Consider the following 17,170-nt stretch of genomic DNA (forward strand, 5'->3'; position numbering starts at 1 on the left):
CAGTAATTAATTCAAGTTTGAAATGTATGGAATAAGTGAGATCAATAAAGATCATAAAGTGTAATGAGTAATGAATAAATATTTAAGAGTTATTATACTTTTTTAACAAGTAATATATTAAGCAATAATTTACTTTCTGTTTATTTAAACTAAATATGTTAATTTTAAATAGTCATTCCTTTGGAAACGATAACATTTTTAAAGAATTAAATTTATTGTTATAGTTAAATGTCAATTATTGAAATATTATAATTAATTCTATGTGTTGTTTTTATTAGGAAATTAAATAATTGTATATTAATCTGTTGTTTCGTAATTATCTTTAATACCTATATGTTTGTTTCTTTCCTTCCTATATAGGTTATGATACTGTCAAATGAAAGTTTGTTTCAAGTACTTGAGTAAACAGAACAAGAAATATCTGTTTATTAAATATGATTAATATATTAATTCAATTTTCAATAACATCCTTAAATAGAAGGATTATAATCAAGATGTTGAAACAATATACATCATTAAAATGTATAAAAGTATCTCTATCAACGAAATCTAAAACTCACTATGATACCTTAAAAATATCTCCAAAAGCTACACACAATGAAATAAAATCAGCCTACTATAAATTAACATTAGAATATCACCCTGATAGAAATAAAAGTAAAGAAGCAAAAGCAACATTTCAAAATATTTCTAGTGCATATCAAACACTTAGTAATTTTCAATTACGTAAACAATATGACAGAACTATCGCAATTAAATATGCAGATATAAATAAAATACAAAGACCAATTAAACACGAATATACTGAAAAAACAATGAATAAGATGTATGATTACGATGAATGGCTTAGATCACATTATGGACAATCGTTTGATAGAAATAAAATGAAAAGAAAACAATATAATGACTATCTGATCTTTAAACGATCAGCAATGGAGTCGAACAAACGTGCCGACGCATATAATAAAACTGCAATTATAATAGCTTTTATTGCTTTTATATTGTCGTATATAACAGATCGTAAGATTGTTAAATATGATCAACCAAAAGATAAAGATGATTAATGTAAAATTACGATTACTTATGATTATAATAGAAGAATAATATAATTTAAACAGTTTTGTCCAATGTATAATAGAAGATATATTATATAAGAAAGACATAGAAAAATACAAGAAATAGTATACTGTAATTAAAAGAATATTTTTATTTTTGTATTCCTTCCCCTAAATTTCATATTCAGTAAGTAACAAACAAGATTATAAAAATAATTGATTACTAATCAAATAAAATTTATATATGATTTATGCATACATACTGTGTGAAATAAAAGCCTTCAAGTGCTCTTTTATCATGTTTTAATTTTTTCTTTTATTTTCATTTTTATTCATTTTAATGCACTAACAGTCCAAACAGAACATCAAATTAAAGGAAATCATAAATTAAACTTTAAAAGTAGGCATGAATTAATCCTACTGATGGATCGATATTATTCTAAACAGTTGGTCTGTCTTATCAATGTACAAGCACAAATATTTTATTATACAAAAAAATATAGTAACATTATTTCATTAGATATTTATTTATCTTCAAAGAATAACATTTTATATACTCCAATTCAAAAATTTAATATGGCCTATAATGTGGTAAACCAGATGGCACAGGCATGGGCATAGAGACAGGTCCAGTTGGATAAGGAATCGCAGGTGCTATACCAGGAAAATTACTAGCAATTGGATAACCTGGACCACCAGAGAAGTGTGACTTTCGTATTAACTCTTTCAGCTTATCTACTTTTACTTTACGTAGATGCATTAATTTTCTTTGAGAAAGAAATTGTTCCAGGAACTCATCTACTTCCATATCACCAGCCAAAAACTTCCCTGCTATACTCTGTACGTTGAAAACATAACAATATCATTAAATTTAAGTAATTAAATATTATAATATTGTAACATGTGCAATACCTCTGATTGCTCTTCAATTTCAGCAGTAGCTGTTTGTAATAAATCCAAAGCAGTATCAACAGACATTTCACCAGACTTTTCCTCTAAAACAATAACACATTAATTTATTTAATAGAATATATTTAATAAAGATTAGTTAGGCATAAATTAAATTTTATATAAACTTACTTAATACTTCTAATTTTTCTTTCACACTTGCACATAAACCACTTCCTCTTTCACCAAGTTCTTTTAAAATCTGTTTACTACCTTCTAATTCTGGTTGCTTAGACAAATTAAACTCTGCTAAAGACCTATTACTTGCCATTAACATGTCCTTTTCGGTTTCCAAATCTTTGAACTATTTTCAATATAAGAATCACAATACATAAACATATAGCAATATGTGTGAATGTATCTGTACATACATCATGCATAATTATATACATACATATACACATACCTGTTTTATGTCTTTCACAATATCTTCAAACTTGTTATCATCATTTAATAATTCTTTAAGTTCATCATTATTTAGGTGTGTAAGTGAGCCCAACGCTGCAGGTATATCAGGTTCTTGGTTTGCTTTATACATTGTTTAACAATAGCTAGTTTAATAAAATTATATTTACATTAATGAATTGTTCTATTTTTAAGTATAAAAAACTACAAGAAATTACACAAGCATGAATTTACAAATTTGCACTTATTAAGTAAATTATCACAATATAACTAGTTCAACATTAATATTTATTGAGTTGGGATGTTAATATTTTGTGTTAATAATGCCACTTGCTGTCACTGTTACTTGTAATCGTCATAGATCAATGAAGTTGAGATGCGCAACTACAATTTGGTGCCTCTAATGTTTTTCCTTCAGAACTCGTAGGTCATAAAATACAATTTTTTAAGCTGCATTCATCACGCATGCGCACTAAAAATTGATTACGGAAACATTCTGGATTAGAGTCTCGTTTTTCATTATACTATGTACCAAGAATAAGTTGCTATGTAGAACCTAGCAGCTAAGTATACATATAAAAAATGTTATATTTAATTACATGTAATATATTCACCTTCAATGATCGACTCTTATAAGATCTTTTTTAATTTTTTTGTGGTATTCTATTTTAGAGATCTTACAATCGTTAAAGGCTAAGAATAAAATAATGTGTAATTTATAATTTGCAATAAATGCATGTAATTGTAATCGTTGATATGCATAGTAATAAGCTATAATTCATGAGGAAATTATATATAATTATAATGTTCTTCCATCAATTTTATTTTCATATCAAGTTGCAAATTTTTGTCTCCTACAATGTAGAATGTAAAAAACTAAGGGATGTATAGTAAAACCTTTCAATTTCCCGCGTATTCCTCAATTAGTAGTAACACATGCCACATGAGGGTGATAGTATCATCTTAACAGAAAAATCTACATATACATATTGACTTAATATTATAGAGTGATTTCAGGTTATAACACGATTCTGATGAACAGACTGAATCAATAGAGATTTTTAAGTTTTCAAGTGGCAACAATTAAATAATTACATATACGTATGTATACTTAGTAACTAGCATTCATATGTTACGTTTGATTTCTTATTGTAAGGATAATAAACATATTTTAGGTTTTGTAGTCGAGTAAATTGTTATTAATTATTCTTATTACACGTAATGTAATATGAAATGAATTAAGATTTTATTAAAGTAAAACTAAATACATACATATCTAAAAGAAAATCTTCTATTCTTATGTTTTATGAAATATGATCATGAATAGGTTACGACCGTGCTTTAAAAATCTTATGAATGTAACATCTGCGAATTATCAAGGTAAGAATTTTTATTTATGAATACAGTTGCATAATATGTTTAAATATATGAATTATTAATTGTACATGTAGATTGTAGACACATCAAACGATGGGTTGCACCAACTGAACGAGAAATATGTAACAGAAAAAGGAGATTACCTAAAGAGCAACCAAAACGTAGTACTTTCCTTGAGTGGAACAGAGATGCAGAGTTATATGCATTTAATCAAAGGCTCTCTGAAAATTTTAAAATAGATAAATTAAATCAAGCATTCATTCATAAATCATATATTTTTCTGGAAGAAAAAAAACAAGAAGAAATGGGAGTGATTGACCCTAAACTCGAAATTCAGCACAATGAAGGTTTAATCGAAGTAGGAAGAGAAATAACTTCAAAGGTTGTTGTAAATTATTTAACTAAATCTTTCCCACGTGTACCTGCATCTGGTATCATGTATGTATACAGATATGCTTTGTTGACTGTTATAATTTATAATGCATAATTAATCCTATTATATCAACTTTTAATTCTAGGGCCTTCCATGACTACCTTATGTCTCAAAAAATTTTGGCTGAAGCATCATTACATATTGGGACAAAAGATATTATTCTGAGTGGTGTATGTATATTTTCATATAAAATTATTTTCATGTCTAATTGATTACTATCAATGTATTTTTCTTTTACTTAGGAACACCCCGTAACACAAGAAACAGTAGCCAAGACATTTCTAGCTCTAGTGGGAGCACTCACCGAAAGTACTGATACCAAACATGTAGGTGCTTTTGTTCGAGATTTTCTGATAGTTGGATTAGCTACTAAAGATTTAACAGAGATTTGGTGCCCGTCTGAACCATTTGAAATGCTGAATAGTATAATCTATAAAGAAAAAAACTCACCTGTGGAACCTAGAATTATTGGACAAGCTGGGAAAAATACTATTCTATCAGCTTATCAAGTTGCAGTCTACTGTAATAAACAATTCTTAGGTTCAGGTAAATATTGCAATTTTTTCATATTTTGTATTTAATAACTAAAAGATTATATTTTTAGGATTTGGTCAAGATATTGCAGAAGCAAGAAATGTGGCTGCCATGAATGCATTATGTAAAATGTTTGGTTTATTAGATTCAAGTCAACCATTACGATTTGATCAAGAAGTAGATTTTTCGATGTAATAAACGCTGTACATGAAGATAATATAACCTTAAGTATTAAAATGAATGTGAAGCTATGTACATGTATAAAAGTAATATAATAATGGTAATTTAATTTGTAATTAAGATTGTATAAAAATTAAGTTACTACCCATAACATAATATAATGAAGAACAATTAAAAACATAAATAAAAAAGATCAATTACTAATATACACGTAAAAAGTATTTAAATTAAAAATAAGTTCCTTAATCTCATTTATATTTGTACTATTTTACAGTAGTTTATTATATATTTATACATTTTTTAATCAAATATGTAATAATATTAATTAAAGTTATAAAAATTTACAATTGTAAATTTGAATTTTTAAAAATTTCGTTGAAGTTCGTTCAAGATTGTACTTACGAAATTTCGTTAAAAATATTTCGTATAATAAAAAAAGTATGCTGTACAAGTAAGCAATTCGAACAACGATAAAAATACTAAAACAATGATCTAAAATGTTATGGTACTTACATTGTTATCCAAAATTTTTCCATATCGGTCGCAGGTATAATATTGATTACTCATGATTCATGCTATCCCCTTTAAGGTGGTTCATCCTTGTCCCCATCCGCACTCCACCGTTCCGAGTTTCCGCCACGTCTACCGCCTTCTCGCTCTTTCTCTTTCTCTCGTCATTTCTGTTTCTCTTTTTCTCTATTCGTCTCACTTCTTGTCCTCTCTATTTCTTTCGCACTTTGATTCTTTCTTTGTCCCTCGTTGTACCTTTCTTTCTCTCTTATTCATACAACACATAGATATGCGCGCACACACAAATGCACGCAAACGCATGTATTATCCCACTACTTGCTCTATTCCTGCGAGTAACGACTCAATGGCGCTGCCACACCCTTTCGCCATCGAGTAATCAGTGTTATTGTTTTCTAGTTCCATTTCTGTTATTGCTTCTTAGTACAATAAGTATACTGCATCGATTAGTGATATTTAAAGACTAATGCAATACGTTTACTTAAATAAAACAAGAGGAATACGAGCAATGACTTTTACAACATTAATATATATAAATATATATACAATATATATACTATATATATATACACACACACACATACACAAATATATACATAAACTCTCTCTCTCTCTCTCTCTCTCTCTCTCTCTCTCTCTCTCTCTCTCTCTCTCTCTCTCTCTCTCTCTCTCTCTCTCTCTCTCTCTCTGTGTGTGTGTGTGTGTGTGTGTGTGTGTGTGTGTGTGTCGAGATATAAATATATACATAAACTTTACATACGCACGCGCGCGTGTGTATGTGTAATATGATAATCAAGGAACGGTACACATAGGAATCAATTTGTGTGTAGTCTACGCCCCTGGATTCTTGGTGACTGGCCCTGGTTTTACAAGTACCATATTCTGCTCGTCTCAAAGCAAAAGTTCAAATTTGCAACATAAGATTTGATTACGCAACTCAAAAACTAAGAAATTGTTGGATCTGTTTTATCGTTACTTCGATTAAAAAATATTTTCAGATACATTTATGCATGTGAGAATTAAAATCACATCTTCGTTGGCTATGAACTACTAAATACGTCATAACGTAGCCCTTACTTATTAAATACCTTGAATACGATACCTTACTTCTTTTTTTTATAACACTTGTATTTTAAATTGTAAATTTCTTAGTAAATGTTGTAAGTAGATCGATGCTTACTTATTAGAAAGTACAGTTACTGTACCAATGTACACTAACGTCCGATCATATAATATAATGTATCATGACGCTTTAATGACCAAACTGCATTACTTACACGCTTTTAAATTTATGTATTTCGGAATTTACGAATAATTTTTTCTAAAATTTCAGGAGATTGGGGAAAACTTCGTAACCTGTTAAGACTTCGTAGATCTTTCATTCTCTCGTGTATTTTGCCCCCTCCCCTTCTTTCTATCTCCTCCAACTCTGTAAAACGGGATTCTTTCCTTCTCTGGTCTGCCGTTCTCCGTATACTCATGTGTTGGTGGATTGCCTGGCGTCCATGAAGCCTTCTGCGACGTTGCCATGAGTATTCTAATAATGCATCGTTGCCGAGTTCTCCTGCACCATCTCGTTCTTTTTCTCTCGTATATATGCTTGCACGATCTCCCTCGCACTTCTGGCTGTGCACGGCCAGGATCAACCATATACCCTCCTCCGCCAACGGCCGACATCCCTACCCGTACTATACACAACCCCTCCTTCCCTTCTCTTCATTTCTGTACTGTTCCCTACCCAACCCTTCTCTTCCCTTCTACCCGGCCGCAAGGCAGCGAGTTTGCTTGTGCCCGATGCAGTGCTGTACACATCATTTACCTTACCTTCTATCTGTATTTGCAAAATAACAATTTGATAAAATTTAATAAAATCGCACGAATGCATACAAATCTGATACAGTAACATGTAATGATTGTCCTTATTCTATTTACATTAAAAGGAGTTTAGCCGATGGCAAATTCTACAATTTTAGGGGTTAGATGGCGAAACATATGGGCTACTCGTCAAACAAATGCTAAAGCGTGGTACATACATATATAAACGTATAAAAAATAGTTAAAAAATAAAAATCGTTCAACAAAAATCACATAATTTCTGTGACCTGTGTGCAATAACAGGTCACATAATATATACATACATGTAGAACGTTTATTTTATTTTGTAAGTTTCATATTGCTATGTTCGTATTGCTTTGATTTTGAATTTTTAGTATTTTTCATCCAACATTTCAATAGATTGAGAAAACTTTCTATTTCCACATCTTTTTATGGAATAACAAAGCTTAAATAAACGCAGAATTAGAAAATGTGTTTGCATAATATCTACAATATATATGAAATTTAAGAATGTTACAGAGGTATTATTTACTATTTCAAGGACCATAATCGATAACATTTTGTAAAACAATCTATAACACATGTAAACACATCCATCCAAAACAATTTATGATATTTTTCGCAACATCTATTTAGGATTTGGTTCGTAAGCTATCACCTTTAAGTCGCGGAGATCTTTCAAGACTTATACATGTATTTCTGTTTTCGCCGTGCCGTTAGTACAAAGAGTATATGTTCCCGATTGTCAAATTCTTATTCAGTATTGTAAACTCCATCTATATTAATCGAACGATTCAAAAGACATTTACTGCTTAATAATAAGTATTGAAATAAGGGGAAAAAAGAGAAAAATGTGTCGAGGGCAATGAAGAGTGGCACTAATGGAACCAGGATAAAACGGTCCTGAGCTAGCGTAGACCTCCGTCCCCCGCGACGCTACGTTGTCGGTCGGTTCGGTTGCTCGCCCGTTCTCGTTCGTTTTCACCCCACTCTAACGTGTACGTCCCCGGTCCCTTATGACCCCACCTGCCCCGTGTCTAGAAACTTTACCCTCACCCCGCCGCATTCAATACCCCTTCCCCCGAATCTCTCTGTGATTCCGCTTTGCCTGCTGCCAGCCAGCCGTCCGTCCTTACGTCCGTCCGTCCACCGTTTGGATCTATGGTTGTGTCGGTGGATTTCGTGACGTTAACCTGGCGGCCCTGAAAACGTTGGACTGACCGTACGATTTCGACTACCCTTCGTTGGGGCGCGAATGTAAAACGCGAGTGTTTTTTAATCACCGTGGCCGCCGCTTAGGAATACCACGGAGTAGTTCGGGTAAGAGAAGAGAAATGTGTCGTAAAACTAACCAGTACGTTTTCGATCGTGTTCAACTACTGCAAGGAGCTTAGCTTTTACACAGTGAGGACAAAGAAATGTTGGTGTTCCGAAACAATTGCTAAAACATATTCTGCGCCCCTTTTTTATATCCTTTTTCTCGTCTATATACGCGCGTCTAATACACATATACTCAACATACACATGTACACGCATGCACGCACGCAAGCGCGAGCGCGCGCGTATGCACACACGCATACTTCGTAACACACGATCCTCCTTCATCCTTCTTTCTTCGAAAAATACGTGTGAATGTTCATAATTTCTCATTTTGATTCTCTTTACACATGCTCATGATTATCTGACATACACTGTTCAATTACATTATGAAGTGCATTGTTTTCCCCCTCTCTTCCTACTCTCTTTCCGTTTATTGTGTTTATTCTTCGGTTTGGATAAACAAGAAGAGTAACGAAGAAAGAGAAAACAATTATTACTGTAATTGTGTCTAAATTGAAACAGTTGAACGATAGTGCTGTGACGAAGTGTAATATTGAAATGTGTACGGATTCTCATAGTTGGGTACGATTAATGCAGAAAGTACACAATAGTGCTTGCTGAATGCTCGTATGCGAACGTTCATCTGCAACATTTCAAATGTATTCTAATCGACTGTGCATTCGTTTGTTGGTCGTTCATTGATTCGTGGTTGTCTGTGCCGTGGAAGTTTCTCTGACGTCTCCCAGTTTTTTCGTCGATTATTGGAATTTTTGTTTCTACTTTTGTACATCTTCAATACGCGTATTTTATCGTGTTATAAGGTTATCAAACGTATCGTGTTTATGAAGTGCTCCATAGTGTCGAAGTTACCGACTGAGTATTACTTGTGCTGTTTTCTTGTGCCACATCGCTCTGCTTGCTTGTCTGCCTGTCTGCGTATTTAGACTCTGCGTGTCATGTTCCTTTTCCATCGAAGATTTTAAAGGTGTTATCTCAACGGACCCAGTGTGTTTTGGTGTTGCACCAATTGTGATCTGTGTACCGGCTAGCTAATGTCTATCCGTACGCGACAATCACGTTTCGAATGGTTTCCGGAGCAGTGTGATTGTTCTGAAGAGTATTCAAGATCCTGAAATAGCGAATCTAATAATAGGCGATATCTTATTCCGACCACTTTTCGTGTGAACTTGAAGATAACAACGCAGCATGTGATTAATTTTTTGAAAATCGTACGTATGTTATATAATTGTTACATGTCTAAAAAAAAACGTTATCGTATTATGGATGAATAAATTAACATGATCGTTCTTTGTCAATTCTTAAACAACACCGTGAATCGTATTACGGGGGAGTTCGCGAACGGAACAAATGCAATTGTTAAACCATTGGTGACGTGTCGATTTGTATGATCAACTTTATTTCGTTTGTATACCGATACGTAAAGCATTAATGTTACATTTCACGTAGCAAAGGAAATCGGTGACTCGGATTGGAGTCGGTGACGAGGCTTATAATTTCCTATATTCTGCGAATGTGTTTGTCACAGATCACCGTATAAAAAATTCTTCCAGTCAATAATTCATGAAATTCTCGTGCGTTTTATTACTATCTTCGCCGAATGTTCGTGTCATCCAGAATTCATTTTCTTCTTAGGTTAACGAAAGTTGACAACATTTTACGTTATCTCATTTCAATTGGCGGTACCTCATCCTGCCTTTGTGCGTCATTTACGTTACTGGAAAATTAAAAATTGATTTTCACGTCGCTTTAAAAATCCTGCTTAAGAAGATCGACTATTTAATTTTGAGTACACGCCCACTGTTATGTAAGTGATCCATACAAGAATCGAGTACCTTATCAGTTATCTGGGAAGTACTTTGATCGAAAAAAAAAAAATAGTTCGATGTTGCGGTATTGATATTTCATAAATACAGTTGAATACCTTGAGAATTTGGAGCACGTTTACTTGAGTCGTGTATTTAAACGCATTATGTTTTTAATAATTAAAGTTCCCTATTTACTTTTTCTGTACCATTAACTTCGTTATAGACGTTTATAGTTTTCAGCTTAATTTTATGTTGATAAAGTTACTGTATTCGTAGTTTGCAAATTCTTATTAGACTTTACCACTGTTAAATTAGATATGTTACAAAATATGTCAGATCTTCCGTTTGTTTTTTTCTTTGGAATTTTATATTACTACACGAATAAAGGCTCAATCCGTTTATTTTGATGATTATAGATTGATAAAAAGGAATTGCAAGCACATTCATTTTGATATCGTTTATCTTATTCGAAACGATCGTGGCATATTGCTATCCATAGATAAAATCTTATCCATTTTCCATGTGTTAAAAAAATTTAATTTGATATTGTTTATTCCTTAGACTTTGAATTAATTATGTTTTAGACGTCTTAGTGTATATTGTAAAAGCGAATTTTGTTTAATTCTTTATTTTTTTTCTATAGAAACATTTTTTAGTAACAATGAACACATATGGTAATACATAACTATATAATAATTACGTAACGTGTTATAATGGCATTCATAATTGTACCGAACATTTTGGACAATTTATGAATGTTTGTAGTATTTGAATTAAATTAATTTACATGGCATATTTCTTACATCAACTCTTTATTGCAAATATTTTTGGACTGACCTTGGATTAAATGATATTACGAGACTTGATTACTTTTAAGAAAATGGCATGACTCTTGCCATATGCGATGTAATTGTCTCTTATGTGATTATAATATCAACTATTTATTTTTTCCAATTCGTAAACATTATCCCATGTACGTATTAAGTGTATATAAAGCATTTATATATATATATAAACGTAAAAGACAAGACGGGAAGGAAATTTTCATATGCGTGTGATAGAATTATTTTACAAACGAATCATTCTCGAAGGATTAAATAGTAAAGCAATGACTCTTATGAATCCATATTAATGTTAGTTATATCACAAAAGTAATTGGTAATACATCGTATCTCGTTCAATATCTTTCAAAAGATTCAATGTGTGATTTTTGTGTATTTACTAATTCATTGGTGAATATTTTCGAATTTTTGTACAAATTATCAGTTTTAGTCAACGATATAATTATTGGAAGATCATTGGAATGAATGTATAAGAATTTAGGGAAGAAGCATAGTCTTTCCATTGGTATGATCTACCGTTTCGCACTCGCCCCTTTTTACGCGTTGACGCGCTACAAAACTACACAGTCCAGTTCGGTTTGATTCGACTCTTCTCGGTTGAACTCGGCTCGACTTTGAGTCACAACGACTGCGGAGCTATCGACCGTTCTAGGTTTAGCAAGATAATAATAATTCGGACGGAATGTATTCAACGGGAATCAAATGAATTCTTGACCGTTTTACATGTTGCTGTATATAGGTTATTGTTAGTTTTATAATGGGAACTAAACAGGTACACACTGTTTTGCCAAGAGTCTAGTTCCCCCGTTAGATAATTTGATACTTCAAGATATGATTGACGCTGAATTATGTTTATCTTTTGGATCTAATCTATTTTACAGGTTATACGTCACTGATACACGAAAGATCGATATTATCTTATGAGTAGAAGATATAACCATTATTCGCCATCGAAAATTATTTATTGCTTATTATTATCTGGTAGATAGATAACTCTGTTATCTTAAAACAGTATTAATTCTAACCCGTCGACACTATGAAATCGATTTTCTTCATCAGAACGCAATTCAAACGCACGAAAACCTGCTGCGGTACTTTCTGCTGCGAAGATCGATCGTCTCCGTTACGTGCGCGAAAGTAACACACTGTCACAATGAAAAACACTTGAAGTTTCCCTACTGAACCGTAGAAATATTATACTACCTTTTTCATAAAAAATATTGAGCGTCGTTTTAAGATTACAAACAGCAAATTTTCATTTGAGGTAGTCATAAGAAGCCATTGTAATACAACTGTAATTATGGATGAAGAATACGTTCAATTGAATGGGCATATCTTTTTCAATGTGCTGTAGATGCTCCATTACAGTCCATAGATTTCCGTTTGATTTCCTTTCGGTTCTAGTTTGATAGTAATAAACGAAATACTATTACATTTTACAATTATCGCTATAACTATGTTATTAAAATATTCGAATAACGTGTTGTTTACAGGAACACTGCCGGGCTAATGCCGTTGCTGCCATCACCGCCACTACCGAGGCATACGAGAACGAAGCGGTACATCGACAAGAAATGTCTGATGCTAGATCTTGTGAAGGTTTGAAGAGGACAGACCGGATCCAGAGTCTCTTCGAAATGAATATTGTTGCTAGTGATTGGATCGAGAGGAAATACGGAAAACAGAAGGAAGTGTAGCAAAAATTTGAAGAAGCAACAGCTGTGAATAGTAGAAGTAACTTTGAAGTGAAAAGAGTAGATGAGAAAAGAAGAAGAACGCTGACTCTCGGTAGCTACTGTGCGACGGTCGAGCCAAGTGTGTGCGCGCGAGTGCCTCCACGGACGGGAGTATACGTAAAAACGGTGTATTTCTCGTTCTGCCATCTTGAAAGTCATCCAATTTCTTTCTCTTGGTGGCGCTGGCTCACGTGCGCGGGAAACGTGCACAGTGCGTGCATCGTACACGCACTGTGCTACAATTACGGCTGAAGGAACCTCGCTTTGGGTAGAATTGCGAAATAACGGTCTTCGCCGAGGGTGCAACAGGATCGTGATGAAAGTAAGTTCGTCAACAAGTTTGCATCATCGTGGGACCGATAACGAGTACTGTACCGGTAACGACAGCAGCCGTAATAGCAACGATACCGTCATCGTGCGCGTTCCTAGCTGGATAAACAGGAACCAGAATGACTTTACCGGGAACGAGATATCGTGGGTGGAACATAGTCTGCGAGTTGAGTGTAAACCACGTGGCAGTGATGAAATTGTGGGGCAATCGCGATTCTCTAAGGTGTATCCACAGTGATTGCTAGTGTTTGAGAAAAAGTACGCGGGAGACAGAAGGATAGAAGCCGAGACTCTCGCGGAGAGCAGGGCATCGAAAGATATGCGGACTTTTGTGCGAACAGCTGAACCGGAAGTTGTGAGAACAAGTGGAGTGCAACGCGCTCCGCCTAATCGGTGATAGGGTCAGTCGGCTAAAAGAAGATCAAAATTAGTGCTCGTAGCGACAGTAACGCGGCATCTTTCGCGATCACCTTCCACCCCTTCCTTTTCCTGTTTGCTTTCGTTTCGTCTCCTTTCCCTACTCCCCCCACCTCCTCAACTCACCCCCTCTTTTTCTCAAAGTACGATAACTTGCCTGTATATTTTCTATTTTATCTTTTGTTACTTATCGGGGGTCAACTTCGTTTCGACGGAACGTTTCTAAATCATAAACTGTGTCGCGTGTAATCGAAATGTTAGCGGTTGAATAATGCAAACAAGATTTTCTCGTGTAAAAACCGTGTCGCGTTTTTTCGCAATAGAGAAGGTATACTGTCCCTAAATACATATATTGAGATACTTTGTGTTCGATGAACGTGGTACACTCGTACGATGATTTTAAGGATTGTTTACGCAAAACACGTCTTACCTATTAATTCGATGCAATATTTTCTTGCGAGATTTCTTGAAATTCTCCCGGATCCTGGCAATCAGTGCTCTTTTTTTGGTATTCACAGCGAACGCACGAAATGTACACACGAACGAACCGCAATGGCATATTAGCTGTGCGTGCTGTGTCCCTCGTATATCGTTCATATTCGATTCTCAAGGAAGTTCAACACCTGATACTAATGTCATGTTTCTCCAACTGTTATCCGCAGAAGTCGTCCCTGAAGCAACATCGGAAGAAAGAAATTTGAATGGTCGGTTAAGTTTTGTGTTTGTCGAATGTCATGGTATACGAGTCGTGTAGATGAACGCATGAAAGTGTACGTGTAAGAGGTGCGAGGGAAGCGACGATCAACAACATCAAGACAACGAAGAAGTGTGCAGAGGAAAAGAAAGTGCGAGCACGAGCAGTGAAGTAAGAAGGAAATGATAAACAAAAAGAAAGGGATTTAAAGCAAGCCTGTGGGAACTAAAGTTCGCCGACGCATAGTAATGTTGTGGAGTAGCGTGTTCCGTAAAAGTTTTTAACGTCGATATAGAATTTATAAATAGATCGGTTGGTGTACTCACGTATGTGTACGCGTACGTATGTGTGCGTGATTACGCGCGCACATGTACGTGATTTTCACTCGAGACTGAAGCGGTGAATTATTCTCGTGCGGATCGACCACTCGTGGGAGAAATTCGAGATCGGCTTACCTTCCGCAGCTGACGTCATTACCGGTAAGTTGTTTTTCCGTTATTACTTACACTGTCGTAAAAGTGCCGCTTTAATTCGCCATTGAGTATCATTTACACGCGAGTATTAGTTCTTATGTTTACTTTACCCGATTACGAACATCTATAAATGTAAAGAATTTTGTCTTTTGTTCAAATTTTTCCGTGAATCTGGATAAAGACACGAAATCGATTAAAAGATTGTTGAACGTATTGTTTTACCTAATATCAACAATGTATTGGGCATCCTGTATAATTTGTATGTTAATTACTAGTAGACTACATTTTTGAAAGCCGGGCAGTCAGGTTGTCTGATAACGCCCGACGGTGTGAACTTCTTGTCGTTTGACTAACCGTTCGAGTCCCAAGCAGCGCGATCGCGCTGTTGAGATTTTATGTCGAGAAAACCCAGCATATTTCGAACCTTGTGGACAACTGACGGTGCGTTACCGATTGTCGAAGCGCGCTCAGATTTAGTGAAGCAAGTACATCACACAGCTCCTTTTAATGTAAATAGTACATTTTACAATAGGTAGAATAATACTATAATAATGCAATAATACATTACAAAATAAAAATTTTTAATTCATTATTATTGCGCCGCTTGGTATTTCTCGACATAAAATAAAACAAGCGCTATCGCGCTGCTTGGGTCTTTTCGTACTCATTTAGAGAAAGCGCGGTTACGCTGTTTGGAATTCTTCGACAGTGTTTTTTCAATACCCCCTGGGACTCAAACGGCTAAGCAAAACTTTTCTGTTAGTATCCCTATCATTACTAATTTTTGTTTAGTTAAAATACGCAATAGTATTTTGTAAAATACTATTGCGTATTTTGAGTACTCAGTATTCGCAAGAATGGAGTCACATATGAGTACACTATGTTTCATGTACAAGTTTTATACATTTTGTTTTATACACTCATCGTAATAGTAATTGTTTCAAATGTATACTTATGGCCACACATCAGATTCGGTATATACACTGATCTTTCTTTTTAAATAATAACTTACAGTCGCAGATTTATATAAACTGAACGGTGGGTTCGTAGTCAAAATTACTCATCTCTACCATTAAAAGACCAATTTCATTTCCTTTTCCGAGGAGCTGCTCGTACAGGCTTACTTTGCTTTGAGAGTCATTACAATACCGTTACTTTGATGATGCCAAATGTCTATCTGTCCTTGTAAACATTTTCCTTCATTTTAAGGATCACGCGCAATCGTAACATGAAATATTTTTTATTTATTTCACAAATAATCACTAAGTGATTGGTACTACTAATTATTTTGTGTGTTATATCATTTTTTCATAGTTAGTGATTTCATAATTGTTTTCGATCGTTATACGTTGCCACTATATGCCGACAAGTTACACTGTAATGATACGAATGACATAGTATTCTAATTGGCAATTGCATTTTACATAAATCGTTTATGAAATTTTGTTTGTTGGAATTTGGATCCGCTATTTCCTTTTGCAATGCGGATTAGATTAAAAAAAAATGAAAGTTAAGTGGTAAAAGCAAGGCTTGAAGTGAATTTTGACGGGACTTGTTTCAGTACACAATGCGTTAGGGGTGATGGAGACAGTGGGCAAGCAAGTCCAGGTAGTGAGCGGACTGGGGGTGGGGGGTCCAGTGGGCCCTGTGGGTCCAGTGGGGGCAGATTTGCATCACCATCATCATCCTCACCCCCACTCTCATCCTCCACACCCACACGCCCACCCCCACGGTCATCCTCACGGGTCCCATGGCCACTCTCTCGTCGGCGTAACGTCGACCCCCGGCAGGGGTCAGACCCAACCACCGGTCTCGCATAACCAACATTTACCCGCGAGATCTACTCCAGTACAACTACACAGGTAAGCTTGTAGGTGTGTTCGCTATCGCTGTCGCATTGCATGACTATGTTTTCGATGTTGTAATTAAAATGGCAAGCATTCTCAATGAAAATGCTTCCATGACTCGTTCGGCCAGCGAACTGGAGTCAGGAAGATTTAGTAAATATGTTCCTTTGAGAAATCTTCAGCCATTTTAGGTAAAGCAATAGCCGACGTGTTTAGCTTAGATCTATGTACTTCGTTCCAATTTCGAATATGAATAAATTATTTATGGCATTAGATATAACCGTTAAATATAATAATTTAAGTCAATATTTAACAAAGTTTTAAAAACAGAATGTTATTAAAATGCTATAAATATAATTGAAATGGAGCAGGAATACAGAGTTTCATTG

General features: G+C 34.5%; 3 protein-coding genes and 2 long non-coding RNA genes across 11 annotated transcripts in view; 2 read left to right on the forward strand and 3 right to left on the reverse strand.

Moving 5' to 3' along the window:
- Positions 1-1,563: 1,563 nt before the first annotated feature.
- Positions 1,564-2,812, reverse strand: Vps37B (vacuolar protein sorting 37B). Its single transcript, XM_033475756.2, has 4 exons — positions 2,410-2,812; positions 2,136-2,307; positions 1,968-2,050; positions 1,564-1,893 (listed from the first exon to the last, which is right to left on the reverse strand). Exons 1-4 carry the CDS (start codon positions 2,539-2,541, stop codon positions 1,627-1,629), a joined length of 654 nt encoding a protein of 217 aa, XP_033331647.1. The 5' UTR covers positions 2,542-2,812; the 3' UTR covers positions 1,564-1,626.
- Positions 2,813-3,403: 591 nt separating this feature from the next.
- mRpL44 (mitochondrial ribosomal protein L44) lies at positions 3,404-5,048 on the forward strand. 2 transcript variants are annotated; one of them, XM_033475761.2, is made up of 6 exons: positions 3,404-3,509; positions 3,736-3,788; positions 3,860-4,223; positions 4,304-4,388; positions 4,461-4,764; positions 4,823-5,048. In XM_033475761.2, exons 2-6 carry the CDS (start codon positions 3,761-3,763, stop codon positions 4,945-4,947), a joined length of 906 nt encoding a protein of 301 aa, XP_033331652.1. In that variant the 5' UTR covers positions 3,404-3,509; positions 3,736-3,760; the 3' UTR covers positions 4,948-5,048. The 2 variants fall into 2 exon arrangements, with proteins under 2 accessions (XP_033331652.1, XP_033331651.1); XM_033475760.2 differs by lacking the exon at positions 3,404-3,509 and having other exon boundaries at positions 3,648-3,788.
- Positions 3,781-7,143, reverse strand: LOC143263853 (uncharacterized). Its single transcript, XR_013037180.1, has 2 exons — positions 5,446-7,143; positions 3,781-4,006 (listed from the first exon to the last, which is right to left on the reverse strand). It is a non-coding gene; the product is annotated as an uncharacterized LOC143263853 (long non-coding RNA).
- A 1,251-nt stretch (positions 7,144-8,394) lies between these two features.
- The window catches only part of Smr (nuclear receptor corepressor smrter), a 70,812-nt gene continuing 62,036 nt past the window's right edge, over positions 8,395-17,170 (forward strand). For 5 of the 6 annotated variants that reach the window (XM_033475845.2, XM_033475843.2, XM_076528600.1 and 2 more), the window contains exons 1-2: positions 14,579-14,940; positions 16,496-16,796. In XM_033475845.2, coding sequence (XP_033331736.2) covers positions 16,516-16,796 — 281 coding nt within the window. In that variant the 5' untranslated portion in view covers positions 14,579-14,940; positions 16,496-16,515. Of the gene's footprint in view, positions 8,617-14,429; positions 14,941-16,495; positions 16,797-17,170 lie in introns of those variants that run through there. The other variant, XM_033475841.2, reaches the window with a different exon arrangement.
- Positions 10,013-14,309, reverse strand: LOC117223526 (uncharacterized). The gene is made up of 2 exons (XR_004490943.2): positions 14,198-14,309; positions 10,013-10,351 (listed from the first exon to the last, which is right to left on the reverse strand). It is a non-coding gene; the product is annotated as an uncharacterized LOC117223526 (long non-coding RNA).

This window comes from Megalopta genalis, chromosome 2 (assembly GCF_051020955.1).
Source record: "Megalopta genalis isolate 19385.01 chromosome 2, iyMegGena1_principal, whole genome shotgun sequence".
Lineage (NCBI taxonomy): Eukaryota > Metazoa > Arthropoda > Insecta > Hymenoptera > Halictidae > Megalopta > Megalopta genalis.